The sequence below is a fragment of the Oncorhynchus clarkii genome, chromosome 32 (genome assembly GCF_045791955.1).
Source record: "Oncorhynchus clarkii lewisi isolate Uvic-CL-2024 chromosome 32, UVic_Ocla_1.0, whole genome shotgun sequence".
Lineage (NCBI taxonomy): Eukaryota > Metazoa > Chordata > Actinopteri > Salmoniformes > Salmonidae > Oncorhynchus > Oncorhynchus clarkii.
In genome coordinates this window covers 24,112,262-24,138,913 of record NC_092178.1, presented here as the reverse complement: position 1 = coordinate 24,138,913, position 26,652 = coordinate 24,112,262, and the positions used below count along the sequence as shown (strand labels likewise).

General features: G+C 41.9%; 2 protein-coding genes across 2 annotated transcripts in view; both read right to left on the bottom strand.

The window, feature by feature from the left end:
- LOC139392429 (forkhead box protein O3-like) overlaps positions 1-11,754 on the bottom strand; it is a 47,808-nt gene extending 36,054 nt beyond the window's left edge. Inside the window, exon 1 of the mRNA XM_071140408.1 lies at positions 10,947-11,754. Within this exon, the coding sequence (XP_070996509.1) occupies positions 10,947-11,462 (516 nt within the window). The 5' untranslated portion in view covers positions 11,463-11,754. The remainder of the gene's footprint in view (positions 1-10,946) is intronic.
- Positions 11,755-20,985: 9,231 nt separating this feature from the next.
- Positions 20,986-25,531, bottom strand: LOC139392434 (nuclear inhibitor of protein phosphatase 1-like). The gene is made up of 7 exons (XM_071140414.1): positions 25,467-25,531; positions 24,872-24,932; positions 24,309-24,462; positions 23,831-24,051; positions 23,566-23,710; positions 23,349-23,413; positions 20,986-22,282 (listed from the first exon to the last, which is right to left on the bottom strand). The coding sequence occupies exons 1-7, from the start codon at positions 25,514-25,516 to the stop codon at positions 21,911-21,913; spliced, it is 1,068 nt and encodes a 355-aa protein (XP_070996515.1). The 5' UTR covers positions 25,517-25,531; the 3' UTR covers positions 20,986-21,910.
- Positions 25,532-26,652: the final 1,121 nt, after the last annotated feature.

Genomic DNA, 26,652 nt, shown 5'->3' with positions numbered 1-26,652 from the left:
ATGGGCTTGTATAAGTAAGCATTTCACCATAAGGTCTATGTTGTATTCGACGCATGTGACAAATACAATTTGATTTGATACTATATACTCTATGCATTCCTCTTAAGAACTTAAAATATATATGAAAAATGCTTTTAATTCGTTTTTCATATCTTGCCACCATCATACTAGAATAAGCTTTTCCTCTTTCTCCCCTTCCTCTTTTAATGTTACTCTTCTCCTCCTCCTCGGCGTCCTAGCTCCCTCCTTTACATTTAGCCATTCTCTCATTCCATCCCTTTGTCGTTGTAACTCATCTTTTAGTGTGTCGTCTTATAGTGGCCACCTTCCACTCAGCAACACCATTAAAGAGAGAGATGAATGCGTCCATTAAATCCACAGTTCGACCACCACGGCCGTCATCAAAGACTAACGGTATCAAGGATTTAATGAAGTCAGACTTAAGATGGGCTCATAAATCAGTCAGAAACAGTCTATCACATTGGAGGAGAGGTGGAGAGGAGAGAAGGAGATGAAGACAGATAAGAGAAACAGAGAAGAGAGATGAGTGGAGGGAGATAGAGGAGATATGTAGATTAGAATGCATCTTTATGGGCTTGTTTCACAGACATACAGGTTTATATAACCATATTTCTACTTTGTATTAATGAGCAATTTAGTGAGGGAACTGGGAAACTGACATTCTAACTTATTTGCAGAGGCTTCCGGCTACAGAAGTAGAGTGAGAAGGGGCAGTCCAGAAAGAGAGAGAGAGAAAGAGAGAGGGAGAGAGGGAAAGAGAGAGTGAGAGAGACAAAGGAAGACAGATAGAGAGAGGGGAGGGGAGATTGAGTGAGAGAGAGTGGGAGCAAAAAAGAGAGGGGGGGGGGGGGGGGGGGCGAGAGAGACAGAGGGAGAAAGACCAAGAGAGTCTGGGTTCATTCAAGGCTATCAGTCGTGTTTCCCCGGCCGTCAGCCGTCACGTGCAGAATGATAAACACTCTGAGAGCTATGAATCCTGACCTATTTTACTCAAACTGACACAAAAATACACTTTGAGCGGCTGTCTTGCGCTCATAACCTCTGTCTGCATTGTGCCCCATGCCTTTTCAGCCTCACAAAGAACACACTCATTCAAAACTCTACATGCAGTGTCTTAATATATTCATTTTGATATTAATGAATTAATTGTTATTAATGTTAATCTGTTCAGCCAAACCGAAAACTATTAAATGATAAATGAGAGATAGCGCCTTGAATTACTTAATTTGCATTAATTTGTGGTGGATTCAACAATCATCCAAAATTTAAATTATGAATATTCATATGTTAAATACTGTACTTAATATTATACATAGTCTATTTAATTGTGTAACAATTGTGCAACAATTGTGTAAGATGGGTATGTTGGTTTGTTTTAATAGGGTTGGTAAGTCGTGACTAGGTATTGTTAGATATTTGGCGGTCTTCATCACAACAAGTATGTATGCCAACATGTTAACATGGGTGTTTCATTCCGATCTGCAGTGATCAGCAAGGTGAGTCTGATGCACCAACTGCATACAGTAGCTCAGGCTAAGCTAGGTGGAGAGATATGCCCTGTCCTCACCTGTCATCATGTTAGCATACTACATTTGAAAGTGTGTACCGCATGTATTTGGCTATACATGTATATATTTTAATTTTGTCAAATACATTCAACAAATGTAATCATGGTGACATCGGCTGGGTTCAAACTCATTTCTCTCTATTTAACACAAGCACATCATTTATTTAAACAATTCAAATCATTGAGGGTTTTTTTATCCCGTCACTGCTAATCAAAGTGGAATTAAAACCCTGGAATGAGTCAATGAGAGGATGAACAGTAGACTCTGACAACAACAGCGAGTATCCTGACTGATGCAGAACATCACTTGAACACGAGGATACTTCATTGAGAATAATTAGCATGATGAGTGACTGATAATGGCATAAAAGAGTTGAGTGTTCTGGTAATGAGGTCCGTTCTTCTTCTCGACAATCCCACCATTATTTTGCTCTCACAACATTGTATTTGTCATCCGGGTAGCACTTAGCTATGAAATATGTCAACAAACAGTCTACAGAGCGTTTAATAAAATGCGTTGTGATTCCTCTATTCTGACCACAGTATCTGCTTCCAGAGACCCTGTTCACACTAGGGCCAAACCAGAGACCCTGTTCACACTAGGGCCAAACCAGAGACCCTGATCACACTAGGGCCAAACCAGAGACCCTGTTCACACTAGGGCCAAACCAGAGACCCTGTTCACACTAGGGCCAAACCAGAGACCCTGTTCACACTAGGGCCAAACCAGAGACCCTGTTCACACTAGGGCCAAACCAGAGACCCTGTTCACACTAGGGCCAAACCAGAGACCCTGTTCACACTAGGGCCAAACCAGAGACCCTGTTCACACTAGGGCCAAACCAGATGCACAACCCATCAGAAGTTGTAAATCATGTGACTGGATAGGGAGCAGGTAAAGAGCCGTTAGAGAGGAGGAAGAAATGACTCCTAACGTGAACAGGGTCAGAGGTCAAACCGCTCCTTGGTCAGTTAAATGGTTAGTACGGTACGGTGGCCCCAGGACAGAGGTTTAATACCCAGAAGGTACTGTAGTGGCTAGAGAGAATGCCTCTGTGCAGTCCAGCTGCAACATCCAGGAGCACTAAGCCCTCCAACCTCCCTCTAGCTAACAGCATTAATCACACAAATACAAGTGCACACACACACAGACACACACAGTGTTGCTGTCCTCGACTGCTTCCCTGCCATCAGTCTTAGTTAGCCAGGCACTCCGAAGGGAGAAAGCCCTCATGAAGATCTGATTAACAATGTAAGTACCTATAAGCACATGCCTCAGCCTTGCAGTCGATATGCTCTAATACCCACAGGCTTTCTAGTGGGACTTCATCTACCACATCGGGAATAGGTTGTTCACCTGCTAACACTAAGATTAGTCTCCTCTCAAATACCTGAATCTGCTCTGCTGAGATGAGGGGAGGGTTTGGAGAGATAGATTGAGATGTATGGAGGAAGTTGTTGATTTACACTTACATGCATTCACAGAAACACATAAGAAAGTCCCGAAACACCCTTGAAACACACCACAGTGCAAAACAATTAGCGAAACACAGACTCTTTTCGAAACAGTAACAGAATGAAGGAGTTCTCCAATTGTTTATGATGCAGGTTTGACTGGCCTACCATTCTCACCAACCCAGATCAGCCATACAAGACACTGGAACAACGAAATGTTGGTAAACTAGCTTTTATTGTTTAAAGAAATTGTCAAAGAAATTTGTGTTTTTTCCTAATTGAATCATGGAATGGGGTTGTTCAATGACAAACATGTATTGTGTTTAAAATCTATTACTTGATGGTTTCATTTCAGAGAGACAAATAATCCAGTTTGTTTTGCAAAAATGCTACATATCCACCTCACTCAGATAAATAAGTAGGACCGCAAGGTTTAACACACTCAAATGTCACAAATTACTACATTTCTACTAAAGAACCGTACAAATTATACATTTGTGACCTCAATATATAAAAATAAATGAATGTAAAAAATACAGTAATATGAGATCTGTTTGTAAAACATGAACATTTGACATTTTAGGCATTTAACAGATGTTCTTATCCAGGGCCACATACAATTAGTGCCTTCGTTTTCAGATAGCTAGGTGAGACAAACACATATCACAGTCCAATATACAGGATGCGAAAATTACATTCCAGCTAACCAATGGATATACACTGAGTGTACAAAACATTAAGAACACCTGCTCTTTCCATGACATAGACTGACCAGGTGAATCCGGGTGAACGCTATGATCCCTTATTGATGTCACCTGTTAAATCTACTTCAATCAGTGTAGACGAAGGGGAGGAGACAGGTTAATGAATGATTTTTAAGCCTTGAGACAATTGAGACATGGATTGTGTATATGTGCCATTCAACAGGTGAATGGGCTAGAGAAAAGATTGAAGTGCCTTTGAGTGGGGTATAGTAGTAGGTGTCAGGCACACCGGTTTGAGTGTGTCAAGAACTGCAACGCTGCTGGGTTTTTCACGCTCAACAGTTTCCCGTGTGTATCAAGAATGGTCCACCACCCAAAGGACATCCAGCCAACTTGACGACTTGACACAACTGTGGGAAGCAAGAGTCAACATGGGCCAGCATCCCTGTGGAACGCTTTCAACACCTTGTAGAATCCATGCCCCCACAAATTGAGGCTATTCTGAGGGCAAAAGAGGTGTAACTCAATATTAGGTAGGTGTTCGTGATGTTTTGTACACTTAGTGTATAGTGTTTTACAAAAAAATCTATGAATAAAAAAATGTATAACATTAATATTTTACACACACATGAAGGTACCCATAAGCAATCATTTCTGAGGAAAAAACAACTGTACCCTGAGAGAACATCACGTAGAGGCAGACTGTGTGTGTGTGTGCTGCATGGACCGAGCACATTTTACGACACACAGACACCCTGCGTGTTTGTGTGTGTGTGTGCGTGCGTGCGTGCGTGCGTGCATGGAGTTTCCGTTCCATGGTTCCGTGGCTTGCTGAACATCCTCTTCGTGGCACCCAGCATCTTATTCAATCTGAGTCAAGTGAGATCGCTGAGATAACCGAGAGCACAAACAAGTTACAGAGGACTCATTGTTGAGCAGTGATATTTAGTCTGAAGTTAAACTACTAAAACCAGTTAGAAAGTGATTAAATAAATTGTATCTCTGAACTATTTTTCTTCAATGTGGGTATCAAAATATTGGTTGGTTTTGTGGTCTCAAACCAGTAAGCTTATCATCATTCTTCATCACGAATATGGGCAAAATGTAATTATTTACAATGAAAAATGTGGGAATGTTGTTCCCTTGTCATATAACTTGTCATATTTACTATCAATATAGCATTAAAAATAGTTTTACAGATTGCATTTTGGCCCAAAAAAATGTTTGATGCAAATATTGGGTTGTGGCTGAGACAACCTGGTTACATTTGGGTCCCGAGGCAAAACCAGTTGAGAACCAATGTTGTAGAGAACTGTTGACCTGAACTAACCCCCAGACTGATACCTTCTGGCTCAGTTGGTAAGGGCGTGGTGCTAACAATGTCAAGGTTGTGGGTTCAATTCCAGCAAGGATCACAGCCAAGTTCAAATTTATATACAGCCAAGTTCAAATTTCAGGTTTCAGGTTTATTTGCCAAATATTGAGTTCTCAATCAATCAATAGTCTCTGGAAATCAATCATTCCATCTCTAAAGGCTCAAAGACTTCAGAAATAAACTCCCAACTGTTCTTCTTCCTCTATCCAACTCCAACTGTTCTTCTTCCTCTATCCAACTCCAACTGTTCTTCTTCCTCTATCCAACTCCAACTGTTCTTCTTCCTCTATCCAACTCCAACTGTTCTTCTTCCTCTATCCAACTCCAACTGTTCTTCTTCCTCTATCCAACTCCAACTGTTCTTCTTCCTCTATCCAACTCCAACTGTTCTTCTTCCTCTATCCAACTCCAACTGTTCTTCTTCCTCTATCCAACTCCAACTGTTCTTCTTCCTCTATCCAGCTCCAACTGTTCTTCTTCCTCTATCCAACTCCAACTGTTCTTCTTCCTCTATCCAACTCTGACTGTTCTTCTTCCTCTATCCAACTCCAACTGTTCTTCTTCCTCTATCCAACTCCAACTGTTCTTCTTCCTCTATCCAACTCCAACTGTCCTGAAGCTTTTAGTTCAACTCTTAATCAACTGAGGGGACAAAGGGATCATCTGGATCAAATCCTATACTGTCTACGACTAGTGGCAATCCACACACAAGCATGCACGCACAGGGACACACACAAACACACGCCCACACACACATATGCAAGCACATACAAACACACACACATACACACACCATCACCCTTTCCAACACTTCTCTTCCCTCCTCTTTTTTCCCTCCATCCATTTCCCTCCATTCAAAAGACTGATGAAATGGTGCTTTACTGTAGGATAGACCTCTAGAGTCCCGCTCTTAGACAACAACCCCCCACCTCTCCTCCCTCCATATATCTCTCCATTCATCCCTCCATCCCCCGCCGTGGACTCTGTGCCAAGCCCGCCAACTCGAGAGCACTCTCTCCCTTTGCTGTGCCTTTGTGATAATCACAATAACAGAGTAGCCATGCAGAGGGCTTTCTGTTGAGCCCACGCCAACCAGCCTGGCTGGCACAGCACAGGGAACCTCTTGAATGCCTCATTCACACTGCCTAACCCATAAGATCAACACTGTAATGTGTTGGCTGTGATATTTTCTTTTTCACATTGTCCTTTTTACAACATGGTTCCAGCCACTATGGTGGATGTGTAACCAGGCCAGTACAGCTTGGTTTGACTTGGCTCGGTTAGCCCCTATAGTGTGAATCAGCCTTAAGCCTGTACCGTAGGTTTCACCATCTCTCTAGCTAGCTAACCACAAATACTCTGCCTCTCCTCGACACTGTTCTGCTAGGGGCTAGACCATCATAGTCATGTGTTAAGTCTTCTAACGATCAATGTGTTCAGCAGCTGGGACTGGGACTGGGACTGGGGCCACCACCACTTTCTCTTCCACTCACTCTGAAGATTCCTCTCTCTGTATCTCTCTCTCCATCTCCATGTATGTCTCTCTCTCCCTCTCTGTTTCCTGCTTAGAATGGCAGCAGAGCTGAGCCATTTGCCCCTGTGTTTGCTCTGTGTACCTTTCAACATGTCAAAAGTAACTAAGTCATCACTTCAGAAGAGAACATTAGATTTCTGCCTGGCTGGCAGTGTCTGTGTTGCCTGCCTCATCAGACAATTGTCGGCTTGCACACACACACACACACACACACACACACACACACACACGCACGCATACACATGCACACAGGCCCACTTTCTATATGAAACCAGTGTCAAGTACATAACAATATAGTATACAGTACACCAGCAGGTCCCCCTCACAGGAATGCAACTGATAAACCGCCACACACAGCCACCCAGAAGGTTCAACCTCCTACACTCCTAGAAAAAAACAGTGCTCTCTAGAACCTAAAAGGGTTAATCGGCTATCTCCATATGAGAACCCTTTGAAGAACCCTTTTTGTTTCCAGATAGAACTGCTTTGGGTTCCATGTACAACCCTTTCCACAGAAGGTTCTGTCTTGAACCAAAAAGGGTTCTTCATTGGGAACAGCCAAAGAATCATTTTGGAACACACTCATAGGCCAGTATGGGTATAAGGTACATGTATATAACACCTCACCTGAAACTACTCCATTTCAAATATTTTTTCAAAAGAAACATTGAACATCTCCAAGACAAATGCTAGTGTAAAATCAGGTGAGCTAGTTATACTCTTTTGGCTATTTTCTAGTGTTTTGTGGTGGAAAACTACAAGGGTAGAGTATAACAGGCTAGAAAAAGCTTTTATTTTTTATTGCTGGCATTCAATTGCCCCTCCCTGTTGCACACAACAAGATTCCATTCCCCCTGTCACAAGAGTCTTCATGGCTGATTTAAGATGGAATCGTCAACCCTGTTACTTTATTTGGCACTTAATAGGCATTTACTATAGTAATTATTTTATTCAACCTCTTGAGATGGGAAAACATGAACATGTGCTCTTCATGACAGAATGTTAAAATTAGGTGAAATCAAACATTTTTTGGACCAAGCTACACTTCTCAAAAGGCACTGAATTGGTGGAACGACCCAGTTCACAACAGCTATTAAAGACTGCTTTTAATAACCGTCAGCTGACACTGTATTTGATTTGATCATCCCCCCACATTGATCCATCTACGTATCTTCTCCTACTCATCTCATCAACAACTTACTGATGTAAGTTGTGGATGATTGTGTGTGTGTGTGTGTGTGTGTGTGTGTGTGTGTGTGTGTGTGTGTGTGTGTGTGTGTGTGTGAGTGTGTGTGCGCGTGCGCGCGTGCGTGCGTGCGTGCGTGCGTTCGTGCGTGCGTGCGTGTGTATTCACATGTAAGGGGAAAGGTGATGTACATGTGTGTGTTGTTCGGTGGTTAAAATGTTATTAAACCCTTTGCCCACTGTTACAGCACAATACGTGTGTGCCTGTTTTTAACACTGTTATTATGATTGATTATGATTGAATCGAGTTGTTTTCACCCTCTCAGCCTATCAGATCGCTGCCAAACCAGCCAATCAAAGCCCTGTGGCAGAATCTGAGCTGGCATACAGTTAGGCATCCCTGGGAAGAAAGCACACACACACACGCACACAGGGACTGGAGAACTAAGCCCCTTAAATCCAATTTAAAACCTAACCATAAAGATTGGAGTACTCCTGTCCCCTGCACTTACTTAGACCTAAATGAAATGTTGATTTCATTGAGATTAATTATTTATCTTAACACTGCTTTCTTTCTCAGAATGTTATGATTGTTGTATATTGTTTGAGAGAGTCGGGATTCCAGGTAAGGGATATTTAAGAGAATGTGTGTGTGTGTGTGTGTGTGTGTGTGTGTGTGTGTGTGTGTGTGTGTGTGTGTGTGTGTGTGTGTGTGTGTGTGTGTGTGTGTGTGTTTAGCACAAAACTGTAACAAAGTGACAGGAAGATGAAGGGTGTATTAAACAATGCATCCTCTGTGTATGACTCAAAACAAGCCCTAAAGAAAACCAGAGTTAAACTATATGACCTAAGGTCTAAGGTCCTGATCAAATGGGTGAGTGCAATCTGTGTAGAATTGATCCTCTTGTTAATTAAACCTTTGGAAAAAATGATCAAATATTCAAATCTGTCTTTCAACCATTAGATGGTAGTAGGGCTTGGAGAGGTAGGACTAGGCCTATATGATTTGAACATAGAACAAAGAATCCTCTCCCCAACAACTGTGTCAATATAATCCTCACACAAAATGTGCGGTAAACTAAAGTAGATTACACAAACACTCCTCTATTAGATTAAACCCATATGAATTTGAATTTAAAGGATCATTTATATTTTCGTGGAGTGACTTCATGTCATCATCTCCCGTTATTGTGCCTTTTTTCTAACTGTTAATAAAGCATCAAATTGCGTAGCCCGTGCGTAATCTTATAACGCGCGTAATGAAACAAGGTTGAGTTCGAACTGAACATGTTGTCACTCAGTCACTTCTACAATCAGATATTCTCCTTGTAATAAAATCATGACACGGATGCATCACAGCACAGCTCGCAGACACTATTTTCCTCCATAGCACAACAAGACGTTTATATTGGTACTGATTATCTCTGCTCTATATAGCCTATAGGCTGTAAACCCAAACAGGATGAACCCAGTAACCCTCTCTGTCTCGTCATTTAACATTCAAACACTCTCCGCCTCCCTTTCAGTCTCAACTCACCGCCCCTTTCTACACACCACGTTTACATGCACACCAATATCCCGTTATTGTTCGGGATACTCAAGTATTCGGTTTTGAATTGACGCATATAAACATCATATCCCGTTTACAATAACCTTAAAAAGCTTGAATCCTGGTTACGAGAAACCCGGATTAAATGCCTGGGATATGCTGATGTTAGATGGGATAATGTGGCATGTAAACATCTTATCCTGTTTACTGTTGTTTTTCGTGGTCTGCACAGGCTCCGTTTCGCATACCATCGAAAGGGGAAAGGGGGATACCTAGTCAGTTGTTCAACTGAAATGTGTCTTCCACATTTAACCCAACCCCTCTGAATCGGAGATGTGCGGGGGGCTGCCTTAATCGACATCCACGTCTCCGGCGCCCGGGGAACTGTGGGTTAACTGCCTTGCTCAGGGGCAGAATGACAGATTTTTACCTTGGGTGTTATGTGATGTTGTCATCTGATTGTCAAACAAATCACTTCAAGAAGTAGGCTACGTGCACAGTTCGATTCACCAAAATTCCACAATAATTTATTTTCCTGATACTCTGTACTGGTCCGTATAGCCTACTGGTTCGTATAGCCTACTGGTTACTTTCACCCCTAATATACACAACGTTCTGCTTATAATTTCCGAAATTTGGTAAACCCTATTCTAATTTCCGACATTTGGTAGGCCATTTGTTTGACAACAGTAGTTAGATAGGCCTACATGCAGCTTCTCATCTGTCATAATTTGTTGAACCAGAAGACTAAACAAAGTATTTCACTAGAATGTCTTACATCGACCGAAAGAAGGCATAAGTAATCTCGTTAACACCGGTAAAAGTGTATGTTTCGTTTAGGGACCGGAGAGAAAACGTAATAACTCCAAAACTTTGTAAAGATTGGTATTGTGCAAAATGTCCAAATGTGATCAGTTTGACAGGTTTTATGGAAATGAAAAGTTGAGAAAAAGATCCGTGTCAAACACAGTACATTCGCATTTTCTCAAGATTTGCTGAAATAAATAACTCATATTTCTCCACTCCTGTGCCCAAGACAAAATGTAAATGTGTTGTATAATTTTACAGCAAAAAATGCATAATTCTGCAGGAGTTGGCCTACAGTTAGTGTCTATATTTCAGTTACTATTCCATTTAACCCACATGAACTGGATACATTTAACCTTGTGAGCGGGATATCAAAGGTAACCAGTTTATCCCGAATAAGACCTTAAACGGGATATAAGCAACTATCCGGGATTCTGTGTGCATGTAAACGTGGTCATGACTGACTGCACCGTGGAGATTACAGTGGGAAATGTGGGGAAATGCGAAAGCCTGAACTCGTTAGAAACAATACTTTACTTTAACCATCAGTTGAGAGACATCAATTATTATGGCTGGAGTCTGAACAGCCGCCTGTAGTTAAGATACAAAACCCAAACGAAATGATCAAAGGCTAAAATGTATTTTATGGAAAGACAGTGGCATAGGCCTGTAGGCTACCCCCTATCAACACACACACCATCAACATATAAAGGCTAATTATTATGAATGTCAATAGGCTGTTACTGTACCTTCCATCCAGCTGAACTATTGCTGTCGCCTTTATCCTTGAAATAAGGGACAAATCGCACCATCCAATCGTAAACCTGCGACAGAGTGAGTCTCTTCTCCGGGACACTCTCAATGGCACGCGTGATGAGGTCCGCGTACGACTGGTTTCCCCACGCGTTCCTCCGGGACGACTTGGCTTTGCGCAGCTGGCCAGCCACGTCGAGGGAAGCCCCCGACATGCATGTAGGAGCGCCGGATGCGATAGGGACCGGGGCGCCGGATGGATGTTTGAGCTCTACGGGTGCGCCACCTCTTCCCTCGGCTGCTCCGCCGCGGCATGTCGGCACGTTGTACTGAAGCTGCTCCAGTTTGATAGATGCCAGGGGCAGACCTCGATTTGCTTCATCCACTCCCCGTGGGAAATCCTCAGGACACGGCGGCAGCGGCCAGCATGACCGAGGCCGGCCCTCCAGCTCGTATTCATGATTGATTCCAACCTGATGCGCGTCCATGCCGTTCTTCTCCATCATCAGCATCTATCCGTCTGGATTAACGCCGGAGAGGCAAGGTCACAGAGAAAGAAACAATCCACTATAATCCTCCAAATGCCTTTGGAATGGTTCAAATAGCCCAAATGTGCCTTCTTGCCTACAAGCAACTGCTACTGTCTGATACAAAAATATGATAAAACAATATCAAAAAGCCAGGAGAGGCGTGGAGTGGGATCATTCTGGAAGAGCATGTATTCTCTATGCAGTATCAGAACAGACCATAAACAACATGCATCCAACGCGCAGCACAATAAATAAACTAGGTCCAGGTGATGGTTAAAAATCCATTCTCAAACTCATGTATAGATTCCGCAACACAGACTTGATGAATTGTGACTAGCCTAATGTCCCTTTGAAAACGGTCTGCTGCAGCAACAGTTGATTCCCTTGTCCAACGGCTATACTGGCTGGCAGGCTTTGACGATATTTTCGATCAAACCCCAGGATTAAAGCCAATAAAATGTGACTGTCTCTCACGAAGTTTCCACACGCTCACTGTTTCTGTCGTCTGGAATCTCCTCTCCGTCTCCTCTGCAGATTGGTGACCGGCTTTCACTCACACGCAAGCGCTCACGCGAAAACAGAACACGCACTCATAGCTGATAGTAACACACTGGCTGACTGTGCGAACTGCGCGCAATTACTCCGCTTAAAAATAGGCTCACTCTATGAATCATTTATAAACCCGCAGAATTCCAGACGAAAAAAGCCTCGCAGGCGGCTCGTGGAGCATGCTCTGTTTGTGACTTCCTTCTCTCACGCCACGAAGACGCCCTGTCATAAATGCATTAGATGTCTTTAATAACCTCCCTTATTTCGTAAGATTTTTAGATTATTACCATATCCTATTCCTTCCACATTGGTACATCGGTGTGTATCAGTCAGTGAGGTTTGAGCATCAAGCGACTAAATTGTAGCGTTGAAGAAGTGCCGCTTACACACACTTAGACAAGGCTTGGAACAAGGCACTCCCTGTATAACAGGTTGAGTGAAAGGGAATATCTATACTATTCTGTATACAGCATCGTTTCACATTGTTATTCCACGTTTTTATTCACAATTCTTAAAATCCCTTGGGAAATTCGATTTGATTGTTTAATGTTTATTCATTTGGAAATAAATAGTAAGGCCTAAATAAATACCAATTGATGGGGAACGAAATATTGTGCTTTAGCTATTGAAATTGTGATGATCTTCCATGTCCTGCACATGATCGTCAATCAAATGTATACCAGTTGCTGAGAGAGACTGGGATGAGCATGAAATGTTCACCTCAAAGAGTGCGTCATCTATAAACCTAGAATGTCTTATTGTGCACGCCAGTTCAGTTACATCAACTGCCAACACTGTATTGAATAATTCTAATATGTATTTATTATTGAATAAATATTTAATTCAAAATTATGACCGGGTTAATTAATGCTACCAAATAAATATTTCTTAATTTAAGCATGAGCGTCTGCCAGATTCCCTATACATATTCCCTATGTCTGAGACAAGAAAATCAGTAAAGCCGAAATGACATATCCTTTGAAATAATAATTGGCTCGCGGTTTCATTTCATACCATGCTTTCTCTGCACGGGTGATTTCTCCCAGCAGATAGAGAGGGGGACGGGAGCGACAGTTGTGAATGTCACACTCAATTGGCGCCCGCGGACTGCAACCATGCCCACGTCTATAGGGGGGATTCTGCCTGCGCAGCGATCCAGTAGCACTGCCTTGTGTGACCCCTCATTGGGTTCAAGTTGTGGGGTATCCATACTGAACTCATTCCAACTCAAGTGTCTCTCTACTTATCACTTCATGCATTGGCTGTTATTCTATAAAATTAAGGGGGCTTTGTCTGTTATGCACATGTAGTTTGATATAAAGTTATTATATTCGACTATATTCTATTCTACTTCATTTCATTATATTCTACTATATTATATAATACACTAAGTGTACAAAACATTAGGAACACTTCCCTAATATTGAGTTGCACCCCACTTTTGCCCTCAGAACAGCCTAATTTCATCGGGGCATAGACTCTACAAGGTGTTGAAAGCCTTCCGGAGGGATGCTGGCCCATGTTGACTCCAATGCTTCCCACAGTTGTGTCAAGTTGGCTGGAGGTCATTTGGGTGGTAGACCATTCTTGATACACATGGGAAACTGTTGAGCATGAAAAACCCAGTTGCGTTGCAGTTCTTGACACAAATCCGTGCGCCTAGCCCATACTACCATAGCCCGTTCAAAGGCACTTCAATCTTTTGTCTTGCCCATTCACCCTCTGAATGGCACACATACACAATTCATGTCTCAATTGTCTGGAGGCTTAAAAATTATTCTTTAACCCGTTTCCTCCCCTTCATCTACATTGATTGAAGTAGATATAACAGGTGACATCAATAAGGGATCATAGCTTCACCTGTAATTCACCTGGTCACTCTATTTCATGGAAAGAGCAGGTGTTCTTAATGTTTTGTAAACAGTGTATATTCTAGAATATATTCTATTCTATAACCCCATTATCCTGTTTTCAATGGAAAATCCCCTGCACTATTGACAGCTTGGTTGTCACGGGCAACCATATCCTCAAATGCTGGTATAGTGGAATGCTTTCATGGTGGCTAAACAAGTCTATCACAACATGAGATGTGAAAGAGAAAGAGTGGGGGACAAGAGGAGGGAAGGAGAGGGTGAGAGTGACAGAGGGAAAGAGAGAGTGGGGTGGGGCAATACAAGGAGGGGGAGGGGGAGGGTTGAGAGATGATGTGTGTGAGAGAAGGGGGGGGGGTGAGAAGAGAAGGAAGAGTAGAGTGTGAAAGAGTGAAGGAGAGGGGGGAACAACAACAGGAGGGGAGGAGTAGAGGGTGAGAGAGAGGGAAAATGAGGGAGAGATGCCATAAATGAGAAACCGAGGGGTAATTCAAAACACATGGCCCCTGCCCTGCGGTCTGGAGAGGAGATTTTTATGCACCACAGTGAAGTTGTAACTGGAATGCGGTGTGACTCCTATTCTATGGAATGCAAACACTGAAACACTGCCAGCTGAGTTGAGTGGAGCTGAGCGGATGTGTGTAGTGATCTATTATAGCCCGTAGCAAGCTAAGCTTTTGGGCATTGGCACTGACAAACAACCATGGAAGCTGCAAAATCAAACAACAGCAACAACAGGAGAAAAATCAGTGAACCAATGAACCTCTAGCTAACTACACTGTAAAAAAAATACTTTTGTTTTAATGGTAACTTACTGACAGTTAGTTACCTATAAATTACTGTAAAAAAAGTATATATAATTTAAGGTAACATACTATAACTTTTATACAGTACGTACAGGTAACTGGCCTGCCAGTAAGTTACCATAAAAACATTTTTTTTTTACAGTGTACCTTACCAGGATTACTACTGATGTGTTTACTGGGATGGGATGATGATGTCACTCCCACCCTTGTGTTGAGAAACAACGACAGTCTGACTGACTATAGCTCCAATTAGGCATGTCAGAAGAGTAGACTCTCACATGTACAACACGTGAGGCATGTCCACTGAACAAAATGTATCCTTTTAAAAACTCTTCTGAATTTGACTGAGAGCCAGACTGCATTCTTGCGCTGTACTGTTCAGGTACTCAACTGTGAGCCCAATCTTAGCTCTAAGACCCTTTAACATCACTTCATCTCCCTCTCTTCCTCTCAATCTTTCTCTCTTTCTGTTCATCAATGATGTTCCCTCCCTCTCGCGCACCTTCCTCTATAACCCACTGCTGTTACATAAGGAGAGCTGTGGGTGTTGTTTTGTGGTGCGACTTGGGGGTTGTGTGTGTGTGTGGTGTGCGTGTGTGGTGTGTGTGTGTGTGTGGTGTGTGAGTGTGTGGAAACAGCGGGAAAGGAAGTCTGGTTGTCTGCAGCCAGTACACAGCCCATGGTCATCCCTGGAATATGTCTCCTCCTTGGGCCTGGGCTGCCTGGAGGCTTGGGCTGCAGCCAACCATGTGACTTCTCAATGTGACAGAACCATGGAGAAACACTCCACTCTCCTCAGCTCCTAGCCTGGTCCCACGTCTGTTTGTGTCATTTGATGTGACAATGACCATAGCAGTTGGTTAGCATGAATAGATCTGGGACCAGGCTACTCAACTCTACATCTCTCACTTTTTAGTACTTTCCCAAAGACAAAAAGGCAGCGTTTTATTTTACTCCCAAGTATTGCCACTGGCGGTAGTGTGTTGGTTTGACTTGCACTTCCTGCCTTTTATTAGGTGGAAAGCAAACCACAATGCAAAATTGGCCCTTTGTTGAATACCAATGTGGTATTAGTAATATTTTAAAGGAGATTGATTCTTGAAGAATCCAACTTAAAAATGCCTCATGAGCTTAGTTCAACTGGCGTACCACAGCAGAACCCAAAATACAGTTGAAGTTCGGGAGTTTACATACACTTAGGTTGGAGTCATTAAAACTCGTTTTTCAACCACTCCACAAATTTCTTGTTAGCAAACTATAGTTTTGGCATGTCGGTTAGGGCATCGACTTTGTCCCTGACAAGTCATTTTCACAACAATTGTTTACAGATTATTTCACTTATAATTCAATGTATCACAATTCCAGTGTGTCAGAAGCTTACATGCACTAAGTTGACTGTGCCTTTAAACAGCTAGGAAAATGATGTCATGGCTATAGAAGTTTCTGATAGGCTAATTGACATTATTTGAGTCAATTGGAGGTGTACCTGTGGATGTATTTCAAGACCTACCTTCAAACTCAGTGCCTCTTTGCTTGACATCATGGGAAAATCAAAAGAAATCAGCCAAGACCTCAGAAAACAAATTGTAGGCCTCCACAAGTCTGGTTCATCCTTGGGAGCAATTTCCAAATGCCTGAAGGTACCACATTCATCTGTACAAACAATAGTACGCAACTATAAATACCATGGGACCACACAGCCGTCATACCGCTCAGTAAGTAGACGCGCTCGGTCTCCTAGAGATGAACGCACTTTGGTGCAAAAAGTGCAAATCAATCCCAGAACAACAACAAAGGACCTTGTGAAGATTCTGAAGGAAACCGGTACAAAAGTATCTATATCCACAGTAAAATGAGTCCTATATCGACATAACCTGAAAGGCCGCTCAGCAAGGAAGAAGCCACTGCTCCAAACCCGCCATAAAAAAAAGACAGACTATGGTTTGCAACTGCACATGGGGACAAAGATTGTACTTTTTGGAGAAATGTCCTCTGGTCTGATGAAACAAAAATAGAACTGTTTGGCCATAATGACCATCGTTATGTTTGGAGGAAAAAGGGGGAGGCTTGCCAGCCAAAGAACACCATCCCAACCGTGAAGCACAGGGGTGGCAGCATCATGTTGTGGGGGTGCTTTGCTGCACGTTGTGGTGCACTTCACAAAATAGATGGCATCATGTAGTAGGAAAATTATGTGGATATATTGAAGCAACCTCTCAAGACATCAGTCAGGAAGTTAAAGCTTGGTCGCAAATGGGTCTTCCAATGGACAATGACCCCAAGCATACTTCCAAAGTTGTGGCAAAATGGCTTAAGGACAACAAAGGCAAGGTATTGGAGTGGCCATCACAATGCCCTGACCTCAATCCCATAGAAAATTTGTGGGCAGAACTGAAAAAGCGTGTGCGAGCAAGGAAACCTACAAACCTACCTCAGTCAGGAGGAATGGGCCAAAATTCACCCAACTTATTGTGGGAAGCTTGTGGAAGGCTACTCAAAACATTTGACCCAAGTTTAACAATTTAAAGGCAATGCTACCAAATACTAATTGAGTGTATGCAAACTTCTGACCCATTTGGAACGTGATGAAAGAAATAAAAGCTGAAATGAATCTCTCTACTATTATTCTGATATTTCACATTGTTAAAATAAAGTGGTGATCCTAACTGACCTAAGACAGGGAATTTATATTAGGTTTAAATGTCAGGAATTGTAAAAAACTGAGTTTAAATGTATTTGGCTAAGGTGAATGTAAACTTCAGACTTAAACTGTATAAGGTTGTTTTACTCCAATGTTTGTAAACAAAGTAAATGTAGACAAACACTATATAGCCTCAAACATGGTTAAACAATTTTGATATCAAGGATGGTCAGTCCTTGCAGCCATAGTTGTGTCTATGAATTTGAGAGGGGTTACATTTCTCCAGGCCCAGCCCTCAGCTTTTTACCAAAACAGGGGTGGGAGTACGCTTTGTTGTTGTTTCAACTGCTGATTCCCGCTTTAAAAATTCCCCTTCAGCACACAGTGTTCCGTGTTCAGTGTGCCCTGTGTGTGTGTGGCAGACAGACAGTCTTCCCTCTGCCACACCTGCCTAAGAGAGATTTAGCTAACACTATCCGACACCTAGCGCTAATCCTGTTTCAGATTGCATCCTCATCCATGAAATCCACTCACACAGGGAGTGAAAATACACAGTGATGCAGTGCAGGCAGAGGTGTTACAAAGATAATCTTCCCCGTCACTTTCGTCCTCTGGTTTTAAGGAAACAGAAAGGAAATTTCACAACTAAAGAATTACAGCAGTCAAAAGGCAAAGCAACTATTATGTGTAATATAAATACACAGTAAATGTGTGATTGAAATGACCCTGTGTCCTGTGGACCAGGGGTCCAATTCAGTCAATTCATGAATCAAAACAATTCCTCATATTAAACAATGGGCAATTTATTAATGAATCATTTACGTTCATGAAACTGAACGGTCTCCAAACCGGCTCTATAAATGTAGCAGGAGTTCCCATGAAGTGGTCTGACCACTGTGGTCTGCTGCCCTAGCAGTGATCCTATAATGGACCTGGCTGGCCTGCCTAGTTTACTGTACACTGGAGGAAAGTACTTGAGCTGGCTGACTGACCACCACAGCTCAGTCCACAGGGTGGAGTAGAAAACAGTTACAGTTACTGCATAATGAAGTCATTCCCAGGGTTCAAGGCACAACTACTCATGAGAGGCTGCCTACAGTCTGCAGAAGAGAGCACTCGTTCACTACCCCTCAATGCGATCTCACAAATGGACTGGTGGAAATATGTTGGATTCTACTTCTAGCACATGCCTATACCAATTCAATGAGGGGAAGTGATCAAATGCACACTCCAGCGGAGAAGAGAAGGGAATTGGATCAGAATGACTGAGGGGCCTGGTAGGGATGTAGAGGTATGGAACATTGGGTGTCAATGTGACAAGGTGGGAGAGGGGTAGGCGACTTTGTGAGGGACATCACCGGGTGCTTTCCTCCCTGTCTCCCCTATCTCTAAGATGTCTCGAGAGTTCCGCTTCACTGCATGCGACAGGCGATTGGGGTGATCAGGGCCGGTGCGGTCTCGCCACCCCTCCTTCACTCAGCTGTCTCAGCAGGTCACCTGTGGCCCCTGAAGCCTTCAGGGGCCGCTACATCACAACACGTGAGTTGCATACTCAATATACTAATAGATACTGATGGATAATATACCAGTATTACAGGTAGTATCTTTTAGTCTCCATTTTGAATTTCATGTGTGAAACTACCAGGAAATATACTCGTCTCAGTCTATACATTCCTGTGTTAAATCATGTCAGGCGGGATTTATTTTCTCTGTAATTTCTATTATCTCAGTGGTCACAGGTTAGCACAGTGAGTGAGAATGGAAGATAGAGAAAATAACAAAAATAATACTTGGATTAGAAAGAAAAAAAATAGAGTTCAGAGGGTCGTATCTCATTAAGCAATTGAGAAAGTTAATTAGGCAGTGCTGATAATTATTACCATGGCAACCTGAGCGCGCTCATGCAAATTTGATTAAGGAGTTGCTGGTTGTTTATCTGCACTGGTGAGACAGAGATGGTGTTCCAAATGCCAGCCTATTCCCTATGTAGTGAACTCCTTTTGATCAGGGCCCTGTTCACATTAAGTGCACTATATAGGGAATAAAGTGCCATTTGGGACAGACCCAGAGACGGCATAGCAGGGACAGCGAAGAGCCCCAGAGACCCCTACAGGTGAGATGGTGTAGCTGCATGTTCTCTTACTAAACCCACTCCAGAGTTTCTCTAAATAAGATCACCTCATGGATCAGAGCATGACTATGGTATTGCCAACATTCCTTTACAACAGACAATCACAAGCATTAAGATGTTACTAAAATATATAATACCAGCCAAAAGGCAAAAACCTGATAGCTTTGCTACTGACCCTCAAAACTGGAAACAAAGGCACAGGATGTGGGTCTTTGATTGGCCTTCAACACTGTCCTTTTAAAATCAACAATGATCAGTTCAATTCACAATATGAATCCTCGACTGACTATATTATGAAGCCAATGTCTGCTACCATCTATTCATTGGTACAGAACACTAACAATAATATATAATAATATATTTCCTAAATGGATGCATCTACCTAATAATGGTCTCATTTTTCCTTCCTAGATGGAGACCATTTGTGAAACTGGCATGAGATGATAGTAATCCATTGAGGTAGGAAGACATCGGGTTGTTTCTAGAGTCAACAAAAGAGAGCAGATCACAGTACACATGTTGCCCTCTGGTGGAAAAGAGATCAACAATTATAAGAACACAACATTCAAAATGAGCGACATGTTGTCAGAATCTAGTAGAATCCAACACTGCATTGACCATGGAAATACAAGTAATAAAAATGAGCCACATTGTAGATAGAATTCGACACTGTCGACAGCTTGCGCATCAAATGGATATTGTGAAGGATAAACACCCTTCATCGTGTATGAAGTAGCAGTGACCTATGGAAGTACAACAATTTAATTGATTTATTCTTACTCCTATAAAACGACAGATTGGTTTTGAGGACAGATTGCTTTTGTTTTTGCTTTATAACAAACCCACAAGTAATAATCAGAAACAAAAAGAGAGACATGAGTAAAACTCATCACCTTGGGAGAGCAACTGACACATTTGACGTGTTTCCAGAACAGACAATCACATTCAGTTAGCTGAAAAATCAAATTCAGTTAGCTGAACAATCACATTCAGTTAGCTGAACAATCACATTCAGTTAGCTGAACAATCACATTCAGTTAGCTGAACAATCACATTCAGTTAGCTGAACAATCACATTCAGTTAGCTGAACAATCCCATTCAGTTAGCTGAACAATCAAATTCAGTTAGCTGAACAATCCCATTCAGTTAGCTGAACAATCCCATTCAGTTAGCTGAACAATCACATTCAGTTAGCTGAAAAATCCCATTCAGTTAGCTGAACAATCACATTCAGTTAGCTGAACAATCACATTCAGTTAGCTGAACAATCACATTCAGTTAGCTGAACAATCACATTCAGTTAGCTGAAAAATCCATTAATTAGCTGAAAAATCTCTTAATTAACCATCCCAGGAGCTTTCTCAGTAGATGGCGTCGTGTAAAGTAAGAGGTAAAACTGGGGAAATGAAAGCAACACAGCAGAGACCCAGTGGGAGATTTCTCTAGGGACTAAACGAATCCTCCTTTCCCACCATCATCTCATCTCACACAGCAGAGAGAGGAGTATGGATTACTACTGTTTATTATACAAATATCAAACAAAGATATGAATTGTAATTACCATCATGTCACTGTTTAAACTTTTTTTAAATGTATTCTTCTTAACTGAATTTCATACATATCTGCCAATAATGGGTTCCATTTCAACCAACTGCCGAATAATTGTATAAAAATAGCAAAAACATAACGAATGTCTCACACACAAACTGGTTTGTTTCTTCCTAATTTCTTTAAAGACTATTTTGACCCTCAGTTCATAGCCTTGTCTGAGTGGATTACTAAAATGTCTAGCGGACTTTGTCTGGTTAACGTTACCCTGTCTTGACAGTAACATGGTTTTCAGTGAAACCAACGGCACTTAAAATATTCACAAATTCAGAGTGAATAGCACATTTATAAGATTGTTTTTGTAACAGAGCAGTGTTTCGTTTAGTTTAAATAAACCTGTAAAACAAAATGGTTCATATGCACCAATCTGTTACAGTAAGTGGTATGATAAGCTTCAAGAAGCCTGCGTATGTGTATAGGTTAAATTAGTTGAAATAGCATTTTAATCTGAGCTCAGACAGACACTACTTTGTCAGTACAAGTGAGATGAGCAATAAAAAAACAAAACATGTTATAATATACATTTGAAGCAGACAGACCAACAACAAAAAAACATCCAAACCATAATAATATATTATCTTTTACAAACGTCTCCCTATATCAGGGTTGCTTATATATCCCTTTGTCACAGCTTGTACAGTACAGGAAGTTTTGATTGATTGGTTACATTTCTGAACAACCACTCTCCTAACAAATACTAACCCCTCCCATTACATTGTCCAGGGAGGTGCTATGTGCAAATTTGAAATGGCACACTATCCCTTATATAGTGCATTAACTTTGTAGTGCACTAAGGGAAATAGGGTGCCATTTTGAATACGACCTATATCAGAAGAGAAGGCGTGGGCTTCTTCCCTGGCCACGCCTCCTTGGCGTATTTCTTCTTGCGTGGTTCGTTGAGCGCCTCGGCCGTGTATGGTCCAGGGGCAGGGTTAGCAGCAGGGTTGAGGGTGACGGAGGGCTGTGCTGAGGCTGAGGTGGGGGAGAAGTCCACCTCTGGAGCAGGGTTAGGGAAGACCAGCGGCAGGCCCCCCAGGATAGTAGCTCCAGCCTGGGCCGCGGCGGGGAGGGAGCCGGCCTCTCCACTGGTGGGTGGGAGGTCTCCATAGAGCCCTCCACTGAAGGGGAAGTTCTGCATGCGTCTGGCCACAGAGTCCTCCAGACCTAGTGAAGCGTGACCCTCCATCTTCCTCTTCTGATTGGGTAGCAGGGTTTAGGTGGGAATGAGAAGATTGAAGATGGCAATACAGTAGCGTCAATTATAAAGCACTGTGAAGTACTCTGACAAATGTCTTAAAAGGGATTTATAAATTAAATGGGATTGATATGATCAATCTCAATTTGTCAACATACAACCACTTTTTGCATAGATTGATTGATTGCGATCGGTCAACACCAAGGTTATTATAGTTGTTTTTGTTTCTATTCTTTTTATAATTTGAAATTTAATTTACTTTCAGTTCATTTTCAGATCTGATTTGCTCAATTGTTTTTTGTTTTAGTAATATAACATTACAAATATTTCTATTTTGTTTTTATATTATTTAGACACAGTTTTAGTGTTAGGAACAGAAATCATGCATTTGTGTTGTATAGTAATAAACAAGGTGATGGTAAGGTCATAGATAGGGTTAGGTTTAAATGATTAATTCAAACTCATTTAGACTTGGATTTAAAAGGAACAGCGCCGAGAATGGTGCAAAAAACATGGTCGAAAGAAACTCTCATCCATGTTTACACCAATCCAATGCTTTTTCACTTTAGTTGTACATGTAAGAAGAATATAAGGTATTTTCATAGATGTCGGTTTTACCATTTAGAAATGAAAGCACATTATGTACCTAGTCCCCTATTTGAAGGTGTCATAAGTAATTGGCCAAATTCACTTAGATGTGTATTAGAGTAGTCCCCCCAAAAAATTTTTTTTGGGGGGGGTTGTGTTTCAGATTAAGTTGTGCCCAATATAAATGAATGGTAAATAATGTATTGCCATTTTGGAGTCACTTATATTGTAAATAAGAATAGAATGTTTCTGAACACCTCTACATTAATGTCGATGCTACCATGATCACGAATAATCATGAATGAATCGTGAATAAGGAAGAGAAAGAAAGTTACATAAAGGTATAAATAAATAAAAAGCTAGATACATTTACACACCAGCTTCAGTAGCTTGAAAACCCCATTTAAATGTTTGCCCAAAGTAAGAAAAAGGAAACAAAAAAAAGCATAAAGTAAGAGATGGACTTGAAGAAGTTTACCTTGATAGGGACAACAGCAGTCTGTACCATGTTCCTGAAGCGCCCTACTGACGGGTCCACGTCCTCTGTAACAACAAGAAAACACACAGGATTACATTATTCATTGTGCGTGCATGCGCATCTACATTCGCTCACGGTTGTGTGTTCTTGCATCTCTGTGTGCAGGCGTGTGTATATGTGCACATGAGTGTCATCAACCCTAACTACAGTAACACACCTGGGTTGATGACCTCCTCCTCCTCACTGAAGGAGACCCTGCTGCTCCTCCTCTTCCTCTTGGGCCTCACAATGTCTAGGTTTCCATCCTCAATGGTCAGGGTGGAGATACGCTTGTTGTGGGCCGTGTTGAACTCTGTCAGGTTCTAGAACAGGGAAAACAAGAGGATAGCTGTGGTCAGGGTCATCAAACAGACCGAGAAACAAGAAAATCATACTACATAAGTTGCTTGCACAAAACATGCAAGAACACGACACACCCTTACCTCCAGCTCGGTCTCCTCCTCAGGTAGACCCAGTAGTCCTTTGAGCTCCTCATCCTCCCCTGCCTTCACCTCTCCCCCAGGTATGGTGCTGATCTGGGGCTGGGGCTTCTCTCTCAGGGTGTAGACCCGTGTGGACGCCCCGAACGACATAGTGGAGTCGATGGGCACCTGCTGGGGCTTGTGGGGCTCCAGACGGATATGACCGAGAAACGTACCATGAGCTGAGGGGACAGTGTAACATGGATTGTCCTTTTTCGAAATTTCACTTCATGCTGAAAGTTGAAGTTGACATACTGTATATTGTATTTGGCATCTACAATGATGTGGCATGACCCAAATATTTTTGTACCAGGGACCAGCAAGCTATGGTTCTCTTTCTTGAACGAATATCTACACTGAAACAAACACTTGAGAACTAACTTAATAGTGTCAGACGACCAAGGAACACTGCAGGATATTAAGGAGTATAGATACTCACTGCTGTTGAGGTCGATCAGGAAAACCCTCTTGAGGTGTCTGTGGTAGACCAGGGCTGAGTGGACACGAGAACACGACTGGTGGTCTATGGTGAAGTCACACACGTCTGGATTCCGCCCAAACAGATAATATTTCTTCTCGTCAATGATTAGCTTCTACAAAATGAAAAAAGGCAGGATGAAATGTGAAGAGAGATGCCTATCTAAGGTCATGGACTGGTATTGCAATTGTTCTGTATATATACACACAAAATATGTTTTGTCGTCACATACACCAGATAGGTGCAGTGAAATGTGTAGTTTTACAGGGTCAGCCATAGTAGTATAGTGCCCCTGGAGCAAATTAGGGTTGTGCCTTGCTCAAGGGCATTTTAGGGTTATATTATGTGTAGGTCTTTGACAGCCTTGGAATCCAAGGGGTCACTTGATACAAGCCACGTATTCTGCACACAGGCATTGCTCTTGATTCTTCTATGTGTGGTTATTTTTGGTCCAGCACCAAAAGCTATTATTGTCATGAAGGTGGAAGTTGGGGTCAGGGTTAAGACTAGGCTAGTAGACTTACCTCTACTAGCTTGTCTCCCTTCACAACATCTAGATGAAGTCCAGGAGGAGGTTTCCCTGCCCTGACAAAACACACATTAGGCAGACACGCAGAGTGAACGTTAATTGCATGCCATAATTATGCCTTTATTCAAGACTGTGGTTTCACTGCCTTGCTGCAAAAGCAGTTTAACAAGACTATGGGTTTGCATGCCATTTCTTCTAATAATTTGTGTAAACTGCTCAAGCAATAATCTTACTGTAATTCTTATCTCGGGAAAGGAATAGGATTGCAAATCCTGCATAACAGTAAGCATTCGGGAACACCAATAATGTTACGCCATAGAGCTTTATCAAACCTTGATGCTGGACTTCACTGACAAGTTAACGTTAGTTAGTAGAATGTTCTTCAACAGCTAGCATATGACTGTGACTGAGCACTTCAAGATCATAGCCAAGTTAGCCAGATAGCTTGCTAGTTTCTAGCAACTACACTACAGCCTATTTCGATACGAAAATCTTGTTTATTTCGCCGACATGGACCTTACAACACTCTACTGCATGCTTTTGATTTTTGACAGTCAAAATTATGCATTAGACATCGTCGCAGGTCTTACCATGACGGGCAGTCAAAAAGAGGTGTGTTAGTGCTTGAGTTTGCTGCCATCTTACACCGTGTACTAGTGAATGCTGGGAAAGTGAGGACTTCAGGTCAGTCTGTAGAAAGCTGGGTATCGTAGTTTATGATGAAATACTTTATTGAAAATTTGCCTACTGTTATTTTGAAGTTTAGATAAAATTGTGGAAGTCTGTCACCATGTTGTTGTTGATTATTTTACTAATCAAGACAGTAAAATGATTTATTTTCATTGCAAGTATTCGTTTAGCCAATCAACATTTTAGACTGTGCATCAGCTGTCACATACCATTGAGGACCTCAAACTAAATAAAACAAGGGCACAGTCAACACATTCACCAAAATCTCCCTATTTGAATGTAAATAATAAATAAACAAATACATTCTAAAGAACTGGTCCCATCACAAGTATCAGTCATGCATGTTGATAAACCAAAATGTTCTGTCGTTTTATTAAACAAATTATAATAGCCATTCATGTAAGTGGACCTGAAACAACAGAAGACATTCTCTAGCCCGTAGTGGACCAGAAATGCTTGTCAATGGTGGAGAAAATGTGGCCTTCACTAATTAGTAACTCCAAGGACTGGTTACATGGAATAAAGGCGAAGGATTAAGACCAAAACTCCCCATTTCTCTACGATTTAAAACATTTCCCCCTACTAAACACATCCAAATAAAGAAAGCACATCCGTTACTTGATGACAGTCATGCTGAGGTAATCCTGCTTAATGTGTAGCTCCTGTTGACTGATGCCCCTGGGCTTTTGAGTCTGAGCAGCTCGAGCAGATTCAACACCTTACAGGAGGAGAAATAAAGCCATGTAAGAATGTGTATACACTGGCAGCCCAATTCTGATCTTTTTTCCACTAATTGATATTTTGATAAATCATGTAAAACGATCTGACGAGTTGATCGGATTGGTCAAAATACCAATTATCAGAAATTACAGAAATCTCAGAATTGGACAGCCTTAGAATGAAACTGCATACCGAGGCCTTATCCAGAAACAACCCGACCCCAAGACACTTATATCCTTTTCACACTACTTAGCCTAGCCAAGCTTAGCTGTACTGTGTTGGCCTGGTTACACATTGATGCTAGTGGCTGGAACTATGCTGGTATGGACAATGTGAAAATAAAAAGATCTGAACCAACATAGAACA

Coding starts and splice junctions, on each gene's coding strand:
- LOC139392434 (XM_071140414.1), bottom strand. CDS start 25,516: ATGGCAGCAAACTCAAGCACTAACACACCTCTTTTTGACTGCCCGTCA. Junction 23,711..23,830: donor AGGAGGAGACCGAGCTGGAG/GTAAGGGTGTGT, acceptor TCCCTGTTCTAG/AACCTGACAGAGTTCAACAC. Junction 23,414..23,565: donor GGAGGAGGTCATCAACCCAG/GTGTGTTACTGT, acceptor TTGTTGTTACAG/AGGACGTGGACCCGTCAGTA.